Genomic DNA, 21,399 nt, shown 5'->3' with positions numbered 1-21,399 from the left:
ATAAAGGCAGGATATAATGATGATAATAATTAAAATTAATATTATTAAATAATATTTATAAATTACACATTTGAAGTCAATTACAAAGACAGGTGATTAACAAAAATGTAATTACTTAGTTACCATTATAAAGGCTGCAAAGGATTCTTAAGTGGAAATACATTGTATATGTTTAACAGAACCTCTACTGCCAACTCTTAAAAAGGAACAAGAACTCAGTATAACAAAGAAAAGTGCCAATACATTATAACTCATGAATGGCCTACTTCATAGCATACATGAAAGAAGGCTTTTTGACAATATTTTATAGGTGATATTTAACACCTCCCCCAAGGCTGAGCAACATTTAAAACTTGCATTTAGGTGGTTAGTTATGTAAAAAAAACACTGTAAACACTGTTAAAAAAACACTAGTCAATGTGCTTAAGTCTTAACCAATTTGGGGAGATCTTACAAAATTAATAAGGCAAATTGAGGGTCTAATATAGGGGTCTCCAACCTTTTTTAGCTTGTGGCCACATTTAGAATTCTGACACCACATGGTGGGTGCAGCCACAAAATGGCTGCCATAGGAGGCTGAGCCAGTCACAAAATGATTGCCACAGCTTAACTTCGGTAACACAGTGCAAATCCTTGTTCTGTGGTGGCAGCTGCTGCCAAAGAAATCTTTTTAAAAATCTGCACAGCCAATCAAATCTCTAATAGTCAATCAGAAACCTTGATGAGCAAAAGCCCTACCTGGCCCCACCCACTTTCTAAAAACACTTGGCGGGTGCCAAATAAGGTATCGGTGGGCACCATGGTGCCCACAGGTACTATGTTGGGGACCTCTGGTCTAATATACACTGGATCCTTTGGCTTTGTTGCTAGGCTGTGTAAAAGAGCTTGTGACTAAGGATGGTTCTGAATTAATTTTAAATAATATAAAAAAGGCTACAACTGTGATTGCAAAAAAATGGGGAAACCATAGAAATTAACTGATTTTGTTTAGATTAGGAGTGAGAAGAGATTCAACAACAATTGGAACCACTTATTGTAGAAGCCACTTCGGGCTTATTTGCACCACCTCTGAAATTTACAGATTATGGCATTTTATTTCTTCACTTATTTGAATGTGTTCTTATTTTAAGGTGTTATTCCTAATTTAAAATATATTTTATTAGCTTTCCGTATGAAATTGATTTTCAGCACAGAGATGGGACACTTTCTGTGTAATTAGTCTTCCCATAGCCATGCTGCACTCGGGGCAGAATCTGAACAGATAAAACATTCAAGTGGGCTTAATATGCCTGTTCTCTTAAAATCCCATTCTCCAGATAACTACACTGGTTCTCGATTTGTGCTATAAAACTGGGTTACAATTTATTCAAATGCTCATTACCCAGCTCGAATAGCTTTAGCAAGCTTAGCTCAGTTTGACAGTCCGCAGACCACAATGCCTTCCTCAACTTAAAAGCCATCATTTTAAAGATTTACCCCAAGGCTCTCAAGAAGCACTCTGAAAGTCTTACAAATCATCAGATTTTTCAGCTACATGTGAATGGGAGATGGGGGAAGCAGGGAAAGATGCCTTCTGCCTTCCAGGTTACTTCCTCTCCCTTGTCCGTCATTTTCCTTTAACTGACCCTTAACATTCCATGGCTTCTGGAGAGCAATGAACTTGCTCAGTGTTCGCCAGCCCACGGGGAAGCACAAATCCACTTCCACTTTATAAATTCACTCTCTTCTTTCCTTTCATCAGGCCTGGGAAGATCTCCCTGTACGTGGAAATCACCACCTCATCTATTTGTGGACCTGGCTCTCTAGCCATATTTCTCCAACATACAGAGTTTTCCCCAGGCATGCAAAATTGCCAGTCTTGTGGGTGATCTGATTGTGCCACTGTAGCAATCAGCAGCAGCATTTTAATTATCAGAGGCCAGGGTATCAAACTGGGGTCTGGTCCAAGAGCTTATCTGCTGAGGAACTTCCCTCCCCACAACATCTCAGTTGTGGCATATCCTTATAATAGCTTTTCCCATCATGTGACTTCCCGTAAGTCACTCGATGATACACATTCACACGGAATCCTGTCTTGTGATCCGTTCAGCTTCCTTCCCCTTTCTCTCTCCCTCCACCTCCTCTTACAGTAAGGGTCAAAAACTGGCTGTTCCAGGTACATGGGTGGTAGGGGGTTAAGTCCTTTGGCTCTCCACCACGAGATGGCATCGAACAGTCATGCTATAAGGGGGGTGGGAGCTGCACAGCCCCTATATTAAGTGCTCTAGTGTTGCATGCTGAGCTGTGCTTTCATACAGAGGGAAAGACTGGCAGTGAGTGCCAAACGGCTGATCTTGCAAGGCGTGCTCTCAGACAAATCTCGCATGGAAGTCAGAAACTGGTAACAGCTGCATTTTGTGCAAGCTCCTACTGGGTAGTCAAGAATGTAATGCAGTTGTTTCCCCACACTTCTGACTATTTAAAAAAACCATTCAGAATGTTTGTCAGACATTTGCTAACTATATCAGAGCTGCGTGCGCACACACAGAGAACATTTACAGAAGATTTACCATCAGCCGGTGGTTGCATTCTCTCACTCCTGCCCAGGTGCTGGAAGGAAAACTAGCACGGCAAGTTAAAGGCGGGGGGGGGGGGGGAGACACACTGCCAGAAGAATGCCTCCAAGAAAAACCACAAGCACTGCTAACAATACAACTTGGGTAAACAAAGAACTCGTTTGCAAAAGGCAGCTATGCACTTTAGGTCTCCACAGTCATCTATGAACCAGAGATGCCCCAACGCTGTTCCACAATCTTGTATCAGATAAACTGTTTGTAAGTCTCACCACTACAGGAACAGGAAAACCAATACAGTACGGCTAACCGCTAAGGCCAGTGCAGATGCAACACAAGCTATTGGGTGCCAGCCTCAGGAATAGACACTCACAGTTACTACATCTTGTGCAAATTTGCCCCTTTCCATTTTTGGCTTTCGGCTTTGCTGGGCATCACGTATGCACCAGTGTAAAGCACGGAGGACACTTAACTAAGCACATTGGTTAAACCAGCACTGTTAAGACTAGTTAAGACAGGAACCTTAGCAAGCAAAAACCATGATCAACATCAGTGAAGATGCAACACTAAAGCCAAGAAAAAAAGGAAAGTACACCATCCCAGGGCTAGTGGAGTTGTTAAGAGTGCTGGACAGGTTCATGTTCAAATCCCCACTTGCTGGGTGATCTTGGGCCAGTCACACACATTCAGCCTAACCTACCTCACAGGGTTGCTGTGAGGATAATATGGAGGAAACACACATGAACACACATGAACCTGCCTTATACTAAATCAGACCCTTGGTCCATCAAAGTCAGTATTATCTATTCTGAATGGCAGCGGCTCTCCAGGGTCTCAGGCAGAGGTCTTTCACATCACCTACCTGCCTGGTCCCTTTAACTGGAGATGCCGGGGATTGAACCTGAGACCTTCTGCATGCCAAGCAGAAGCACTACAACTGAGCCACAGCCCCTCCCCTTAAAATAAACTGAAGTATGCTCAGGTATACCTACTCCCGGCTCCATCTTGCCCTCAACACTGAAGGTCAGAGAGGCGGAGAGAAAGTGACGGATTCAGTGGCATTTAGTGAACTTCACGGCTGTGCAAGGATCTGAACCCAGGTCTCCCCAGTTCTAGTTTGACACTTTAACTACTATGCCACTCTGGTTCCAAAAGGAGAATGATGTAAGCCACTTTGGGTCCCAACTGGACAGAAAAGCAGGGTATAAATGAACTGAATACAGAACTCAAAGGGCTTTCAGGGAGCCAGGGTTATGTCTACTGCAGACCTTAACAAAGTTGCCAAAGCATCTTTCCAGTTGAGGAGTAAATACATATTTGAGGACATTTCGGGCAACACACCACTCTCTAGCCACAATATGATATGTCCAGAAAGAGTTACGAATCAGGCCAAACAGCTGCCATATTTTTTTTAAAAATGAACAAAAACTGGCGCCATCAGCTAACGTTCAAGCTTTGTCCCAAATCCACGCTCAGTGGCAAAGCTGCTCAGACTTTTAACCAGCAATTCCTTACCTACTGTTTGCTGCCGCAAGACTGACTTCTAACAGAACAGAATGTGCAATACGGGTATAAAAGTCAATAGGATATGGATTGTACAGCGCCATTCCTCAAGCTAGGAGAGCTCATCAGAATTTGATAGAATAATCTGCAATTGTCACCTGCAAATAAGCAGCAAGCGTACAGCTTAAGGTGTCTTTTATCAGGCACGGTGGGTGGAAAATACTGTGGTTCTCTCCTGTTCTGCTGCAGTTTCATCTTAGAAGCAGAACCATGCATCTCTCATGTCAACATCTAACAAGGGACTTTTCTTTAGAACAAAAACAGGATTCTCACACAAATGATGGATGTCCACAGAAAAAGGCACGAGAGGAGTCTGCACAGCAGGACATGTTGGGGCTCCTTACCAACCAGGAGTTTCAATACTGACAGCCAGCAGATGCCTCTCGCTTAAAATATGAGAAGCAGTCGCAAGCTTCCATTACTTCCCCTTTTATATATTTATTTATTTTAAATAAATATCTCAGCCCAATCAGGGCCACCAAGGTGGCTAAGAACTAAAAAGAGCACACATCACAAAAAGAGTTTAAAAACAGAACTTACACACACACACACACACATAAACGAAGAGACATCAATTAAAAACATAGGGCAGAGCTGCTGGATTAAATAAAAGGGTCTTTACCCTTTAGCAGCTACAACTGAAAAGGCCATCTCTCTCAGGTTACCAACCATCTAATTGCAGAAAGCAGGGGCACCCAAAGCATGGCCTCAGCAGATGACAGTAGTAGTTGACTAGGTTTGTCTGAAGGTAAGCAGTCATTAAGGTATGCTGGTCCCAAACCATATAAGGCTTAAAGGTCAACCTTAAATTGGGCTCAAAACCAAATTGGGAGCTGGTTGAGATGAATGATAGCATGGTAACTGGGCACAGCCAGTGGTGGGAAGGTCTGTCTGTCTGTCTCTCCCTCCCTCCCTCTCCCTCTCTGATGCACTCCGGAGGCATGTCCAGAGATGCATCAGAAGACACAGAAAAACCTCTTCAGGAATTGCTGCCTGATTTCATAATCCTCCCCTCAAATTCATATCTTACCATCCACACCTTCACAAGGTGTGCAGAGATGAGACGTACACCACAAAGTTTCCTGGGACAACTCAGTGACTAGAGCACTTTGATTTGCCCTTTTGCTGTTGATGCTGAAGTCTCAATAGGCTCTTCTAAATTACAACCAGACTCTGGCTTTTCTTTTTTAATTGGCTTTTAGGGAGGTATGTTTAAGTTAAAGCCTCTTTTCTGTTTGCAGACTATACATTTCAATTCATGCTTTGCCAGCCACCTTCAGACTTATTTTGGTCAAGCAAAATAAAACCTCAAAAGTGCTTGTTCATTCTTCAAGCAAGCCATTGTTTGAGGGTTACAGGTACTAAAAGAACATGCTTATTTACAGCCCACCTTTCTCAATGAGGTGGCAGATTACAAAACATAAAACAATTATTTCAAACAGCATAAAACACCTAACAGTGCAAAGGACTAGGAATACGAAATTAGAAAATAATGCAAACCAAAAAACGTATGGAACATGACATACTATAAACAATGCAGAGAAGAACGACAACAGCAGCAAAGCAGTAAAAGCAAGATAATTCATATAACAAACAACGGAATAGAGTACAATCATATTCTCTTTTTAAAAGCACCCTCCTGAACCATTCCATTACCACAAAAAAGGTAAAGGTGCAAGTACCGGGTCCTTACTGACTCATGGGGTGACGCCATGTCACATCACGACATTTACTAGGCAGACTATGTTTACGGAGTGGTTCACCATTGCCTTCCCCAGTCATCTATACCTTACCCCCAGCTTGCTGGGTGTTCATTTTACCGACCTCGGAAGGATGGAAGGCTGTCAACATTGAGCCAGCTACCAGAAACCAACTTCCGTTGGGATCCAACTCAGGTCGTGAGCAGAGCGTAGACTGCAATACTGCAGGTTACCGCTCTGCGCCATGGGGCTCTTACAATTCCATTATACTGCCGCTCTATTCCCTTTATTAAAATGCTCTCCTGACCTATTCTGTTCTACACATTCTCAGAATGACAGAAGGGTGCAAAAGCCTTCATGACCTCCTCAGGCAGGCTATTCCACAAGTGCCACTGTTTTCAAACATTTGCAGTGTGGAATCTTTAGAAGGCACGGTTCACATGTTCATAGCAGGAGAGGCAGCCTTGCAGATAAGTGGGCCATGAAGCGGTTTGCAGGTGGTAATGGATAGCCTGGATAGCCCAGGCTAGCCCAATCTTGTCAGATCGCAGAAACAAAGTACGGTCAGCCCTTGTTAGTATTTAGATGGAGACCACTAAGAAAATCCTGGGTCGCTACGCAGGGGCAGGCAACAGCAAACCACCTTTGATCATCTCTTGCCTAGAAAACCCTACAGGTCGCCATAGGTCAGCTGCAACCTGATGGCACTCTCCACCACCAATGAGTACTTTGAACTGCATCTGGTAATGGACTGGTAACCAATGAGGTGAATGCAGAATGGGTGTAATATGCATACTCTGCCTAGGCCCCAATAGTAGCTGAACTGTGGCATGATGTATGAACTGGAGCTTCCAGGTTGATTTCACGGGCAGACCCATGTAGCAGGTATTATAGTAGTCAAGCCTAGAGATCATAGTGACAAGGATCCACCATACCCAGACTGGCCAAGTCATCTTCCAGACTGAACGAAAATGGAAGAAAGTTTTTTTGCAGCTGCATCTCTAGCAATAATGCTGGGTCCAGTATAACCCCAATGGCTCTTCACTGGGTCAGTGAGAGTCAGCTGAACCCCATCAAATGCAACAAGCACAGTGTCCTTCTAATTCAGGGAGCATCACCAGTTTTGCTTATCACATTTCATTCTCAAACTTGGCCTTGGTTAGACACTTCCCTTCCGTGACAAAGCCTGCATTTACCAGAGGAGACAAGACAGCTATAGCCTCTTACCATAAAACTGCCAATAAAAAAATCTGGGAAGCTTGGGAGAAGCAATGTGTTTGATATACATATCACCAACAATCCTTTAACTAACCCTGTAAGGGTAGAGCATCCTGCTGGAGACAGTGCCGCTGAAGAGAGACAGGGTAGATCTTTGCCCAGCACTACCGAGCAACTTAAAGGCAGAAGTAAACATCTGAACTCCCAACCTCCCAATCCAGAGCTTCTGCTCTCAGCCAATGCACAGGCAGTAAGAATTATGGATGTCTGACATTATTGCTTGGGGGGGGGGGTGGACACTGAAAGCAAAGGCCTTCTGTTCTGTGTTCTCTGACACAAGACTTAGAGGAGAGCCAGCTATGGGTTGTAAGCCACAAAGAATGTGTGCTGTTGTCTGTGAAGCAATTTGTTTGTTTTTTAAAGAACAGTGTACACTTCCAATAATTCTGAAAATTATGTAAAAAAAATCTCAAGATAACATTTGCCTGTGTTGCGGTGTTATCACATGTCTCAAACATCAGTCAACAATATTAATTGAGTATAGAACAAAAGCATCCTGTTTTCTCCCTGGACCTTGCCTGGAAGAGACGTGTACATTTTTACATTCAATTCATAAGAGCTAGCATGTTCTTCAGTGCTGGAGTTGGGCCAGGAAAGCCCTTAAATCCCTGCTCGGTAATGAAACTTATCAAGTGGCTTAGGGTGAATAATTCTCTCTCATTCTAACCTACCTTGCAGGGCTGTTGTGAGGATAAAATAATTCCTAAGTACTTGGGCTCCTAGGAAGAAGGGCAGGACACAAAATATGTAGGGTAACAAACTTGTTAAGATTTCTATTCAGAGTTTCCTCCCAAACACACGCACCTTAAAATTGAAAACAATTTTATTATTAACAAACGAGAGAGAGAGAGAGAGAGAGAGAGAGAGAAAGAGAGAGAGAGACAGAGACAGAGACAGAGACAGAGACAGAGAGAGAGAGAGAGAGAGAGAGAGAGAGAGAGAGAGACAGAGACAGAGACAGAGACAGAGACAGAGACAGAGACAGAGAAATACCAGATACGAGAGAGGTCACCATCACATGCTTGCCTTTTCTCTGGCGTTCCAGACACATCCACAACCACTGCACGCTCCAATAAGACAGACAAAATGTCGGTCTGATGGAAAGTGCTAAATTTGTCTCTTAGTAGTCTCTGTAGCAACCCAATATTCCAAAGAGACAATCATGTGATCAATACTCTCAGCTCCTGCTGTTTATCCTGCACTGTCCTACTTACAGTGGCTTTCAATTCCAGCTGTCTACAGCAAAAGGAAAATCATCACCTGGTCTCCTGCCGGTATGTGCTGCTGCTTCAGCTGCATCAGAATTTTTTTAAAAACCAGCTTTACAAAGGGTGGGGAGAAGAAGCAATGATTCCCTCTCCCTTTTCTAAGGATGATATTTGAATTAAGTAAATACAGACTAAACCAACATGTCTGTCAAAATGCAGTTTAAACAATCCTAATGTTAAGAGATCAACATTCCTAAACACATTTACTTGGAGTTAAGAACCACAGGAGTCAATTACGCTTATCAACAAGTTAGTGTGTTTACAACTGTAGATCACACACAGCCTTATTGTGACTCAGCCCAGTCTACACCAATTTCAAGATAGGGGGTGGAATCCTGCCTGTCTGTTCTGCTGACACTGGGAGTTTCCTCTGGCAGGACATACCTCTTCCACTCAAAGAAGGCTCTAGGAGCAGGAGAACAGAACCATAGGATCCAGCCCACAGAATCCCCATCAATTTCTTCTTCATTTCAAATACTCTGGCTTAAATGGTCAGTGATTGAGGGATGCTTGCGTTTGCTTTGGATTTCAGGCAACTGTACCCCGCTTCACAATACGTCAGAAATTCCCATAATCCGCTACCATGCAAGAGTAACAAGCCGTGTAAAAACAGCAGGCACGCATGTTTAAGGCAGGAGGCAATTTCATCTAATTAGGATGAAAATGGCATGAGCACATGGATCAACACAAATACATAACCTTGACCACCAACCCATGTAAACTGTATTATATACAGCCAGAGATGGAAGAATCTCATGGCTGATAAGGCAGGCCCCTAAAAATTCAATGCTGGCACGTAGAAGTTGATTTCTTTTTCATCTTACTTGGTGCTGGCTCCTCAAATATAAGTATTTTCCTAATCCTGTTACAATCTATACAGCCCTACCTCCTGTAGAGCACTGTAAGTAACTACTTTTAAAAATGATGTTATCCACCCTGAGCCGGCTTATTGGGTAGGGTGGACTACAAATATGAAAAATAAAATAAATACTCAAGATTTTTTTAATGTAATGAGCAAATGAGACCAGTGCGAGACCAAAAACAGGTATGCCAAGCATAATATTTACCACACAGCAACGAAGTCTGTTTAGAGTGTGCATGTGGTATGCCATAAAAAATAATAAATAGTCCATGTCCTCTCTAATTTAGTGAACACAAACTATTGCCTTTCTAGAATACACAAATAGAACATGAAGGCCTAGAGAAAGATTTGGGGGACTGGCTGGTGGGGGGGAGAGTTGGTTTTTTACACTGGTTGCCTGAAATGGAAAAACTGGAAAATTGGGGACAACCTGATAGGTTTCCTAGCGTGGTGTAGTGGTTAGGAGCAGTGGTTTGGAGCAGTGGACTCTGATCTGGAGAATCGGGTTTGATTCCTCACTCCTCCACCTATAAAATGTTCTTTTGAAATGAATAAAATGCTTTTGAAGATAAGGTCTTATTGAACATGTATAGTATAAAGATTTTATATAAGACATCTACAGCACTAGATAATAATTCATGCTGGTTATGTTTGCACATTTTTAAAAGATGCAATTGTGTAAGTGTGATTAATTTCATCCATAATTAACATGTTAATGTGTATGACAGTGCTACGCTATTCATGCATTCGATGTTTTCAATATTATAAAGTTTAAATTAATATCCAAGTATACTGTTAGTTTGACTGTTTCTGTCCACGTAATACACTTTCTTTTGTTTACTCAGTGATGTTGGTTTTCTGGGGGGGGAAATTAGATAATTTCCCAATGCCCTAAATAGAGCACGATCAAATTTAGCAAGTTTATTTTGAATTATGAACAAAATTTTAAAAATTTAATTTTTTAAATGTCTTAATACTAGCAACTAACAATTGAACTGAAATATCTGATTAGGAAAGAAACAAATCAAATGTGCTTTAACTTCAGACAAATTAAAAGCTTTGTGTAAATTAGTATTAGAAAAATTCTTGTAAAAATTAAAAGACAATACAGCAAGTTATTCAGCTTAAATTTGTTTCTGCACATTGTTCAATATTAATTTATTCTTGTTACATTGTTCGCATACTCCAGCCAGCCATACTTACATCTACAACCTTCCTTCCTTCAGTGACTTCACTATAGTGATGTCACACAGGGTTTTTTTCTACTTAAGCATTATTACTACTGTTTTACTACTTAACCCAAAGCACTAGAAAGCTAATGGATCTTACTCAAAACACTTCCAACTCACTCAGGTCAAGGGGAAAAAATGCTATACTGTTCAATTTGTTGAAAGCAAAACAAAGTTAATCATAGTTTTGATTTTGCTTTCACCTGCAGTCTGAGGTAAAATAAGGCTTTTACCTTCGTGTTTGATTTGACCTGCACAACCAGTCAGGTGAATTCATAACTTGTTTTTTTAATATGGATAATTTTGTATATTTGTGGTTGTATTCCCCATCCTCAATTTACAAATCAATAAGGTACATGCACTCCCACACAATGGGATAATCACCTGTGAAACATTCAACTACAACTTTGAAATTGCCACTGTTGGCAAGGTTCCTTATTGTGAGTTCAGGAAAATTATCTGCAGAAAAAAATAAAGCATTGGAGGATGCTTTAGTACAAAAACTTTGTTTTTGACTTTTAATTTTCCCTTCTCAGATGGCATAAATGAAGAAACATATGCAAAGGCAACATAAGATGCAGCAGAGTACATGTCTCTCTCCAATATTGTGTATATTTGCAAATCTGCTCGTAGAAAACAAAGGCATTTATACTTCTAAATTCCACAAATATGCCAAACAGTACCATTATATAATTAAGTCACAAATGATACATGTTATGCTGGTTAAAAAAGTAAAATGTTCAGGTCTGTTAGTACAGTGCTGCATTCTTTTCCAAAAGCCTGCAATCCAGTGGAATGTGTGTTAAATGCTGGTGGTAAACTGGCAAAGCAAGATGAACAGGGTACACGGGCATAAATCTCGAAAGAAGGACAATAACTTTCTATAATGAGCTAACCATTCCCCGTTTCTATTGAGGTCATGTCTGGCAGCATCAAATCTGCATATGAATCCCAAACTCAGCAGTGTTATGCAGGAGAAGTCTCCAGAGTGAATATTGGCGAGGATACCATTGATCCTTTCTTTGGCCAGATTGCTAAACAAAATGCTCCTAGGAAAGTTATGGAGAAAGACTTTCAAACGTTTGTGGAACATTTGGAATTTGGTACAGACAAGCAGTCTGGAATGTTGCCCAAGCATCCTGCTTCTGCCACATGGTTACTAAGCTTTCACCTGAGGAGTCAGAGGTTGTATGAAGGCTTTGCCACCATGGTGGTCTTGGCAAACTCCCAGATCTGCTCTCCTCTGTATTCCACATCAGGTGAAAGATAATAATGAATGCTTTGAAAATACACAAAGGCTCCATTCAGATGCCACTCAAAATTGGTATTATGTGCACAAACCCAACATTCTGCCATGCTCACATCTCCTGTCTTGCACGGACCAAGATATGAGTCCACCTTAAAGACCAACAATATTTCCAGGGTACAAGCTTTCGAAGCTTCCTTCGTGAGATACATGGTTACTTAGCTTTCTTCTTGCACAGAGAATCCCAGTAAGAAACTAACTGTGGTTACCTGAGACATATTAGGACAGTGCCACAACGTCAGCCTAACCTACAGGGTTATTGTGAGGATAAAATGAAGGAGAGGAGAATGATGTCAGCAGCTTTCGGTCCCCTGTTAAGGAGAAAGGTGGGGTATAAATGAAGTAAAAATAAATAAATAAAATTATTTATTTGGGATAGAGTAAAATATACTTTTTAAAGACTATTTTTGTCTACCTCAATATGCTGCATCATGAAACCCCACACTCTTCAACAGCATTATAAAGTATTACTGAAGACTGACTACACTTCAGTAAATCCTGTAGTTTTTTTTACAAGTCTCCATTTTGTTTTTTTGTTACGGTAGACTTAACATGGATACCATAATGAGATTTTATTTCCAAGTCCAGGTGACAGAAGTCAATCAACTTGTGATTCTTGATCATTTAATGTCACATCTCAGAATTTGTCAGAAACTAGAAGCAAAAAAAAATCTAACTGGAAGCTTTCAATGCAAATTTATCTGTGATAATCATTCAAATTGGAGATGGATGCCCTAATAAGGAAGACAGCAGTTCGGTTAGCCAAGGCAGCTGTAGCTCCCCTTAGGGTGGGGTGGGTTTAATATCTGATTAAGTACTAAATACATAAATGAGTCTTGATCTCTTCCCCTCTGCAAAATATTCCTTTCATAAAACAAGTCTGCACACGTTTAACATTTCTTCCTTAAAAAAGGGGGGGGGGCTGTTCTCCTGGGAGATAAAAACAAGGCTTTTGCCTGCAAGCAGCACAGAGTATTCCTCTGCTAGAATCCTTGCAAAAAAGAAGTGGCGGAAATTCAACCACAAGAGAAGCACACTTAAGATGCCCAACACTAGCTAGGGAATTTCCTTCAAGAATGTCCTAAGGCCATGTCAATAGGAAAATCTGAATGGCACAGACTAAGTGCAGAGATATTTAAAAGGCTAATTATTTCTGCCCTTTCAGTGATAAGTGAATTATTCATTAAAAGTTTAAGCCAATAAAAAAAAAAGAAGTCTATGCGCCAATCACTCAGTTTTTCAAGAAGTTTGTTCATTTTAGAGGTCGGGTCATCATATTCTGTTGTTTTGTATGGAAAGCACATAACTGCACAACTGTTATTTCCTTTATCAGGTGCTCATCTGAACTGGCGGAACGATTACCACGAGACCTTATGCAGCACACACATAAAGCCAATATTGTCTTTTTAAGACAGGGCTATTTTTAAAGAGTGACAGTTAATGGTGTTAAACCACAACAACAAAAACAAGAGAAAAACCTTGCAGTCTGAGAACCACATATTCAGACTGTAAGAGGGCACTGTTACTCTTTCAGGAAAAAAAGCTTTTTAGCCTCCAAACTCCTGTCTCATTTGGGGGGGGGAATAGAAGAGAGTGTGGAGATCTGTATACATACACACACAATGAAATCTAGTTGATGAAAAAGCCCACCATGAAGCACAGCAATGACATTTTACCATACATCTAATTCCAAACTTTGCCATACATCTAATTCCAAACAATGGGGACATGTACAGATAAAGGGGATGCGTCTGCAAACCACCAGGCATTGCAGAAAAATATGAAACCAAAGAATGATTACACTGGGGGATTAAAACCCCCAAAATTCATAGAAAATGCTGACTGAGATCTTAAGACTACGTCATGAGATCTCTGCAACCATTCTGGAGGTTGATAGGCCACCCCAAATACTACCAAGGCTTCCAAGCCTGAGGACACTGAAAATGGTAGGCAAGTGAGAGGGAAGGAAGCAGCAAAAGGTCCTTAATTCAAGGAATGAGGGGGTAAAGTCACCTGCCTGGCAGGCAAAAGGAGTAGCAAAACAAGACAAACCCCTTAAATACTCAGCCCACTGTCATTAAAACAGTTGAAAGAGTTGCAGTTCCTCAAAGCTTGTGCAATTTCTGTAATATCAATATACTTTTAGAGTGGACCTGGATTTTACAATGCAGGAGCAGGAAGGTACAAAATCAGTGACAAATCAAGTAAGGGGGTGCTACCTCCTGCCTTTATTGGCAATGAAAACAAAAGGCCACTGTTGCCTTCACTCAGACCTGGGAGCTCAGGCTGTGCACCTGCTGTTCTCCATTACAGTCCACATTTCAGGGTGAGATCTGAATTGAGCGGCCCTCTGCAGCCAACAGAGACGCATCTGCCCAGAGGTCTGAAGCAGTTCTTTTAAACAGCCTCTCCTCCATGAGAATGTAAAGGGATGCTGGTGAAACTCAGAGCCTTCATAACTCTTCCCTCTAGATGCACGACTGACTTCTTTCCCTTTCTGATATCAGCCTTTGGGCTGTATTCAATAATTTATATCTAGCAAGCACTAGCCCCAACTAGGGTGATGCTAATTTTGTCCATTGCAGATTATATCCCACCAATGCTGCAGAAATGCAGTTTCCCCCAAGGAGGAAGTCCTGAATGAGAAATTCAAAAATTTGTTGCGCTATATTAAAGCATATCCGTAAGTTAGCTATTGCTGCATGGCACAGATTTGAAAGAGAACTTGATCATCAACTTGATATTTGCAGCACAGGGCTTTTGCTTGCTTTAACGGTACTTCTAGGTTACACAGTATTTTGCAAAATATGGTGAGATTATGCTATAAGTACACACATTTGCTAGCATACCTATACGTTTCCCCATTTACCCGACACCTGGGCTCTTTAAACCAGCAAGATTTCAATCACATACAGAATATGATGGCTGTAAAGAGAATTTCTCAAAATGGCTTCAGCAAACATAAGCCTTTTTTAAAGGGGGAAATCACAGTTTACTAAGCAGCAATATCAGAATTCAAATCAAACACAATATAATTGATGGTGTTCGATTTGCAATCAAGCATACGTCACTGCCAAATTAAACTAAGCCGGAGGAATGTGTTACCAGAACAGGTCATTTGATTTCTTTATGAAGGAACTAGCCAACGTTTTGATTGTCTTATTGCCAGCCTAAAATCGGCATGCTTTACAAAGGACTTTCATCAAAACAAAATGATGGACATCATTAATGGCATTTTGGGAAGAGTTTGCACACAAACTCATTGGGAGAAAGGTGCAAGAGTTATTGGCACACACCATGTGCCAATCAAGTTTGCCACAGCTACATCAGTGCTTCCTGAAAAGATGTGATATGAATGGCAAACACGATTGCACAAGAGAGTGTCAACAAATACCTATAGCTAATAAGGAATCCCCTGTTGTTGAGGAATATGTATCTGTAATTCACACTTTGCAGTGTCCTACTGGAAACCAGTGAAGTAACCCTCAAAACAGCACTTCAGAATAATTCTGAAAGGTATGCAAAATAACCCACAACTGTGGAAGGGCCCTGCGTAAGAAAAGAACACACAGTGAAGAAGTACAAGAAGAGTTTTTAAAGTCAGACAATGTTTACATAGTATGCCAAGGAAAGCAGGAACAAAACAATACTACCCTGCTCTCCTAACAGAGGTCTTTACAACTCTGAACATGCCACCCATTTGCAGATCTTTGCCATGGGATGATTCCCCGCACATTTCTATTCTGAGGTGACAGTAGTCTGTGCAAGACACCCAAAGCAAAAATCCTGGCTCTGATGTTATCAGAACGAACACATATAAAGAAGCCATTCAAGCATAACTATAGCCATAGAGGAAGATTCTCTTTTAAGAAACTGCTGATGTACATACAAAAGTCAATTCCATCAATATATAAGATTTGCCCTCACGTGAAGAAATCAGTTCACTATTCAACGTATAAAGCAATAGCTATTATTGTATAGCTGCAAGTAAAATACACAGAGATAGGTGAGAGGGAAAGGGGGGAAAAAAACACCATACCTTTTATTTATAGGCTTTTCATCTTTCTCATAAGGCTTCACAAACCATTTCCCAATGCGCACAAAGTTCCGGTTCATTAGACATCTTTCCACCAGGTTGTGAATTGCTTTGAAAAGCAGAGTACGACATTCATAGGAAAGCCCATTCTCCCATACACCATCTTCTTCATCTGAAAGGGGCGGAATAAACCAAAGTTAACATCAAGCCTTCATTGAGATTACAAACAATCCCCTAAATCATCCTGAATATATGCTGTGCCATACCAAGTTAGACCAACTATTTATCTGGTTTACTGCTGTCCATCCCAACTAGCAGCAGCTGTCTTAACCTTCAGTCAGAGGTCTTCCCCGTGAATGCTACCCAAGATACTTTTAACTTGAACGTGCAAAGACCTGTAGATGGGACTTTTGCACACAGTGCATGTGCTCTACCACAGAGCTGTTGGCCATCCCAACTAGACATTAGGGAGAATTTTCTAACAGTTAGAGTGGTTCCTCAGTGGAACAGGCTTCCTCGGGAGGTGGTAAGCTCTCCTTCCCTGGAGATTTTTAAGAAGAGGTTAGATGGCCATCTGTCAGCAATGCTGATTCTATGATCTTAGACAGATCATGAAAGGGAGGGCACCTTGGCCATCTTCTGGGCATGGAGTAGGGGTCACTGGGGGTGTGGGAAGGAGGTAGTTGTGAATTTCCTGCATTGTGCAGGGGGTTGGACTAGATGACCCTGGTGGTCCCTTCCAACTCTATGATTCTATCCCCATCTTAAGTGCACTCCTAAAAATAGAACATGCACCTATGACCAAGATGTGTGCTTTCAACACTCATGTCATCATGCAGGTACATCTGTTATGGAGCCAGGGCACGCTGCAATTCATTGTTAAGCATTATCAGCCTGGGCTTGATGTGATATGTGCATGGGAGCGTCTTGTTTAGCACCAATTCTCAATTTTCTCACAGAAAGTTAAGGATGAAAAATAAATTCTCCTTCACTAAAGGCAAGATTCAGTTCATGAGGGAAATATTTTTGTGCTTTCCCAGTGAAGAGAGCAACTGACTGCACAAGGCAAATATCTGACACTGTGCAAAACACATAATAGGGATGTCTCAGAAATCTAGCAGATTTGATTTTTGATACAGATATTTTAGTTCCGCTAGATCAAACAATTAATCCCATGTTCTCTCCAACTCTTACCACATTTTCTTTCTCATAGAAAAAGATCAGCAGCAGTTGGACTCCCCCACCCCACTGCACAGAGTTTACACCGAGAGTTGTAAAAGCAAGGGCATCTGATATCTTTGGCAATGTTCCTATGAAGCCCCATAACCATGGGGAGAAGCCATACAAATAATAAGGTACAAGTTTTAAGCATGCCTAACAATAAATATCAAACCAATTCACACAATCTGCAAACAACTTTTATTAAGAGCCCAATGCATTTGCCCTGCCAACATTTTTTCATTCAAATCCTAAAGAAATAAATCCCCCTCCCCAGTTAGTAGAAACGGAAGATTCTAGTCACTCTGGCTGCAGTGCTGAATTAAAACAGGCAAAGCCAATACTGAAGTTAAAAATAGATACAAGTTCATTAAATTCTTTATCTTTCACAAACCAAGATAATGACAGTTTTCATATTTAAAATTACCAAATCCAGAATACTTTCATAAATTCAGCAAAACTTATCCTGCCTTGTGTGGCACCTGACATGTTCATGAACACAGAAATGGTAATAGCTGGAAATAGACAAATCAACTGCAAGCATTCCTCCATCCCTTATGTCAGGGGTCTGCAAACTGCGGCCTCCGAGCTGCATGCAGCTCTTTGGCCTGTTGAGTGCGGCTCTCCGAACTTGGTTCGGAACCCCTGCTCTCGCGCCCGCTCGCACTGGCAGCTGGGCTGCGAAGCCGGCGCGCCTGAGAGAGCGAGCACGAGAGAGCACGAGAGTCTCTCTCCCCCCCCCCCCCGCCGTGGAGAATGGCCAGGTCCCCCTTTCCCTTTCCCTCAATGGTTGGGAGGCTAAAGCCTCCCCTCCCCTCTAGCAGCGCGATTGCTGGGCGGGCGGCTTGGCGGTTCCTGCCCCCCCCCCATCAGCTGTTGGGCGGGATGGGCTTCCTTTGGTAGACCTGGCCTCTGGCTGAATCCCATTGGGAGGCCATGTCTACCCACTGGCTTTCTTGGCGGTAGACCTGGACTCCGAGGAGGGGGAAAAGTCCCCCTTCAGAGGCCAGGTCTACCAACTGGCTTCTATGGGCCTCCGGAGGCCAGGTCTACTGCCAAGAAAGCCAATGGGTAGACCTGGCCTCCCAATGGGACTCAGCCAGAGGCCAGGTCTACCAATAGGCTTTTATGGCGGTAGACCAGGCCTCCAGACGAGGACTCCAGATGGGGAGGGGGAAATGGCAGGGACTTACAATTTAATTTTTATCAATAAATAAGATCACTATTAAGTATGATATCAAGTTTTATTCAGTGTACCTATAGTTTAATTAAGACTTAAAACTTTAATTAAAGTTTATTAAGTTAATAAACAGTGTACCTACCTATATAGTTTAAATTTAAGAAATTTGGATCTCAAAAGAAATCTCAATCATTGTACTGTTGATATTTGGCTCTTTTGACTAATGAATTTGCCGATCCCTGCCTTATGTCATAGTAGTAGTCCATTCTCAGAACACTTAATATAATTTTAACTGCAGTTTTCTTAAAATCTATTGCCTAGTGGTCCACACGACACTCTCCTACAGCCTACTTACTTTTCCTGCTTCCTCAACTTTTTCCATCTAGACAGTCAAGCACTTGCAAACCTAGCTTGTAAAACAAAGCTACCCATGAGTCAAAATGCTAGCATTTACCTACATATCATCAGCATTTACCTACCTACCTAAAGGTAAAGGAGTCCCATGTGCAAGCACCAGGTCATTACTGACCCATGGGATGACATCACACCCCAACGATTACTATGCAGATTATGTTTACAGGGTGGTTTCCCACTGCCTTCCCCAGTCATCTACACTTTACCCCCAGGAAGCTGGGTACTCATTTTACCGGCCTCGGAAGGATGGAAGCCTTGAGCCGGCTACCTGAAACCAACTTCTGCTGAGATTGAACTCAGGTCGTGAGCAGAGCTTGGACTGCACTACTGCAGCTTATCACTCTGCGCCAAGGGGCTATTATGAGGCATCTACACTGAAGAGTAAACTCCTCACTCAAAAGGAACAGTTCCTTGCCTTGCCCAAGGGGATGCATAGGAAGCAGAAGCGCAAGACATCACTAGGCCCAGCAGAATACATGCAGCATGCTCTCAGAGGGGGGTTCCATTTCACCCACTGTTATATTTGTACTTCCTGTGGGATAGACTCGTCTGTGTTGCTTATGCAACTCATTTATCTATTGCTGGGTACAACCAATCACTCTGGAGAGCCAGTGTAGTGTAGTGGTTTTAAGAGTGATGGTTTGGAGCGGCAGACTCTAATCTGGTGAACTGGGTTGGTTCCCCCACTCCTATACATGAAGCCAGCTGAGTGACCTTGGGCTAGTCACAGCTCTCTTAGAGCTCTCTCACCCCCACCTACCTCACAGGGTGTCTGTTGTGGGGAAGGGAAGGTGATTGTAAGCCAGTTTGATTCTTCCTTAAGTGGTAGATCTAAGGATCTCCGTATCTTACTGGCTACATAATAGAACTTTGCCACTGAATAAGAGATAAAAGCATCTTTATCTTCTAATAAAAATGTAACAATAAAATAATCTGAATGGCTAACATTCCTAAAATTTCTGGTCCAGCTGATGTATAAATCCATGTGCATCCAAGAAAGAAAAAAAGATAGCCCTACCAAGGGAGTGCAGACAAGCATCAAGTATTTTTGCCTCTCAAGATGAACACAATATAGTTATCAAAATGCTAACTTTTTTTTTACCTCATCTCCAATACACCCACACAAAGTCAAAGTATACAGCAAACAGCAGTGGCATTAGCAGAAGACTCTATGACCTTTACGACTCTTCCCTCAGAAAAGCATGAAGAGGTTTATCCTAAGGGTTCAAGCGCATGGGCGACCACAGCACAGTCTACCTTTGAGAGCAAGGGACATTATGTTCCAACTGAAAACTTCTAAGATGCCCTCAAGACTGCAGTCCAGCAAGTAGGCAGGGATGTCCATATTTCCCCAGAACACATAAGGCCAATTTTGGATCTATTTGATGCATTTCCACTGCAAACATTGTCATTACATGACAAAAGTCCCAACACTGTGATTTTATAATATGCATGAGATACTGTTCCCATATCATATACCTAAACAATTTGTAAAGGTACCCTGTGCAAGCACCGGGTCATTCCTGACCCATGGGGTGATGTCACATCCCGACGTTTACTAGGCAGACTTTGTTCACGGGGTGGTTTGCCAGTGCCTTCCCATCTTCCCGTTACCCCCAGCAAGCTGGGTACTCATTTTGCCAACCTCGGAAGGATGGAAGGCTGAGTCAACCTTGAGCCGGCTACCTCAAACCAACTTCCGTTGGGATCGAACTCAGGTCGTGAGCAGAGCTTGGACTGCAGTATTGCAGCTTACCACTCTGCGCCACGGGGCGCAATTTTAGCCCCCCCCCCAAAAAGTGAAGCACCCACTCTCTTGCTAAGCCAGAGTATTACCATATAGATACCCCATAGCCATTTTTAAAAGTCCTTGTCTCAGAAGAATCTGAATATGGGCTACTATGTGTTCATAGGCTACTATTGTGCGAGTTTATCACCACCCTTCATCCCCCACTCTAGAAGGCAGATCATCTTTACCCACAAACACACCAACTAAGAACAAAATCCAAAAATTTCCTGAGTACTATACCCATGGCATTGCCACATAGATGGCAAAAATGTTCAATCCAGACTCTATTAGAAACCTCTAATAGAGTCTGGATTGAACATTTTAGACCCAACGTTTTAGACCCAACATCAGGGAAAAACTGCATTCTTAAAATGCTGAGGCTGCACATTATCCCAACCAGTCTACCAAGAAGTCCCGGGGTGGGTAGGTGGGGGAAGGGGATGAAATTAGCAACCATGACAAGAGCAAACATTTACATCACACAAGTTATCCATTTATTCAGGGGCTGCCACACTTCTTCACTTCATGGAGAGTCCAAGCCAGAACAGAGTGGATCATTATACAAACATGGATCAAGAGGCCAACAGGTTGAGCCAGTGCTCTGGGGATTAACTGTTCACTCTTCGGACTCAATGAGAATCCACTGCAAGGCACTGATTGGGGCTCTCTAGCAGATCCACAGAGCTTCCATCGCAGCCAAGTTGATGGGAAAGCACTCCCTCAAACCTTAGAAGCTTTTGCTATACAACTATGACAGCCATCTATTTCGAGTACGATGACAGGCTTAGCTCTTTTCCCGCTACTACTAAAAATAAGTATTCCCACTATGCCAGCCTTAATTACAAGTGAGAGCCAGGAGATATGTAAGGTCGGGAACCATCTCAAAGCACAATTGTAACACTGGGTCCACATTCCAATGATTACAGGGCATGTACAATTTGGGGGAGGTTCCCTAGAGAAATTCTTCAAATCTAACCATTCATTTTCTTCATCAGTGGCCACTC

General features: G+C 42.1%; 1 protein-coding gene across 3 annotated transcripts in view; it reads right to left on the bottom strand.

The window, feature by feature from the left end:
* Positions 1 to 21,399, bottom strand: part of MED13 (mediator complex subunit 13) — a 150,515-nt gene that overhangs the window by 94,179 nt on the left and 34,937 nt on the right. For all 3 annotated transcript variants that reach the window (XM_056865609.1, XM_056865611.1, XM_056865610.1), the window contains exon 3: positions 15,798 to 15,966. In XM_056865609.1, coding sequence (XP_056721587.1) covers positions 15,798 to 15,966 — 169 coding nt within the window. The remainder of the gene's footprint in view (positions 1 to 15,797; positions 15,967 to 21,399) is intronic.

Source organism: Euleptes europaea, chromosome 19 (assembly GCF_029931775.1).
Source record: "Euleptes europaea isolate rEulEur1 chromosome 19, rEulEur1.hap1, whole genome shotgun sequence".
Taxonomy (NCBI): domain Eukaryota; kingdom Metazoa; phylum Chordata; class Lepidosauria; order Squamata; family Sphaerodactylidae; genus Euleptes; species Euleptes europaea.
Note: the sequence above shows the minus strand (reverse complement) of the source record. Positions and strands in the feature narration are given on the sequence as shown.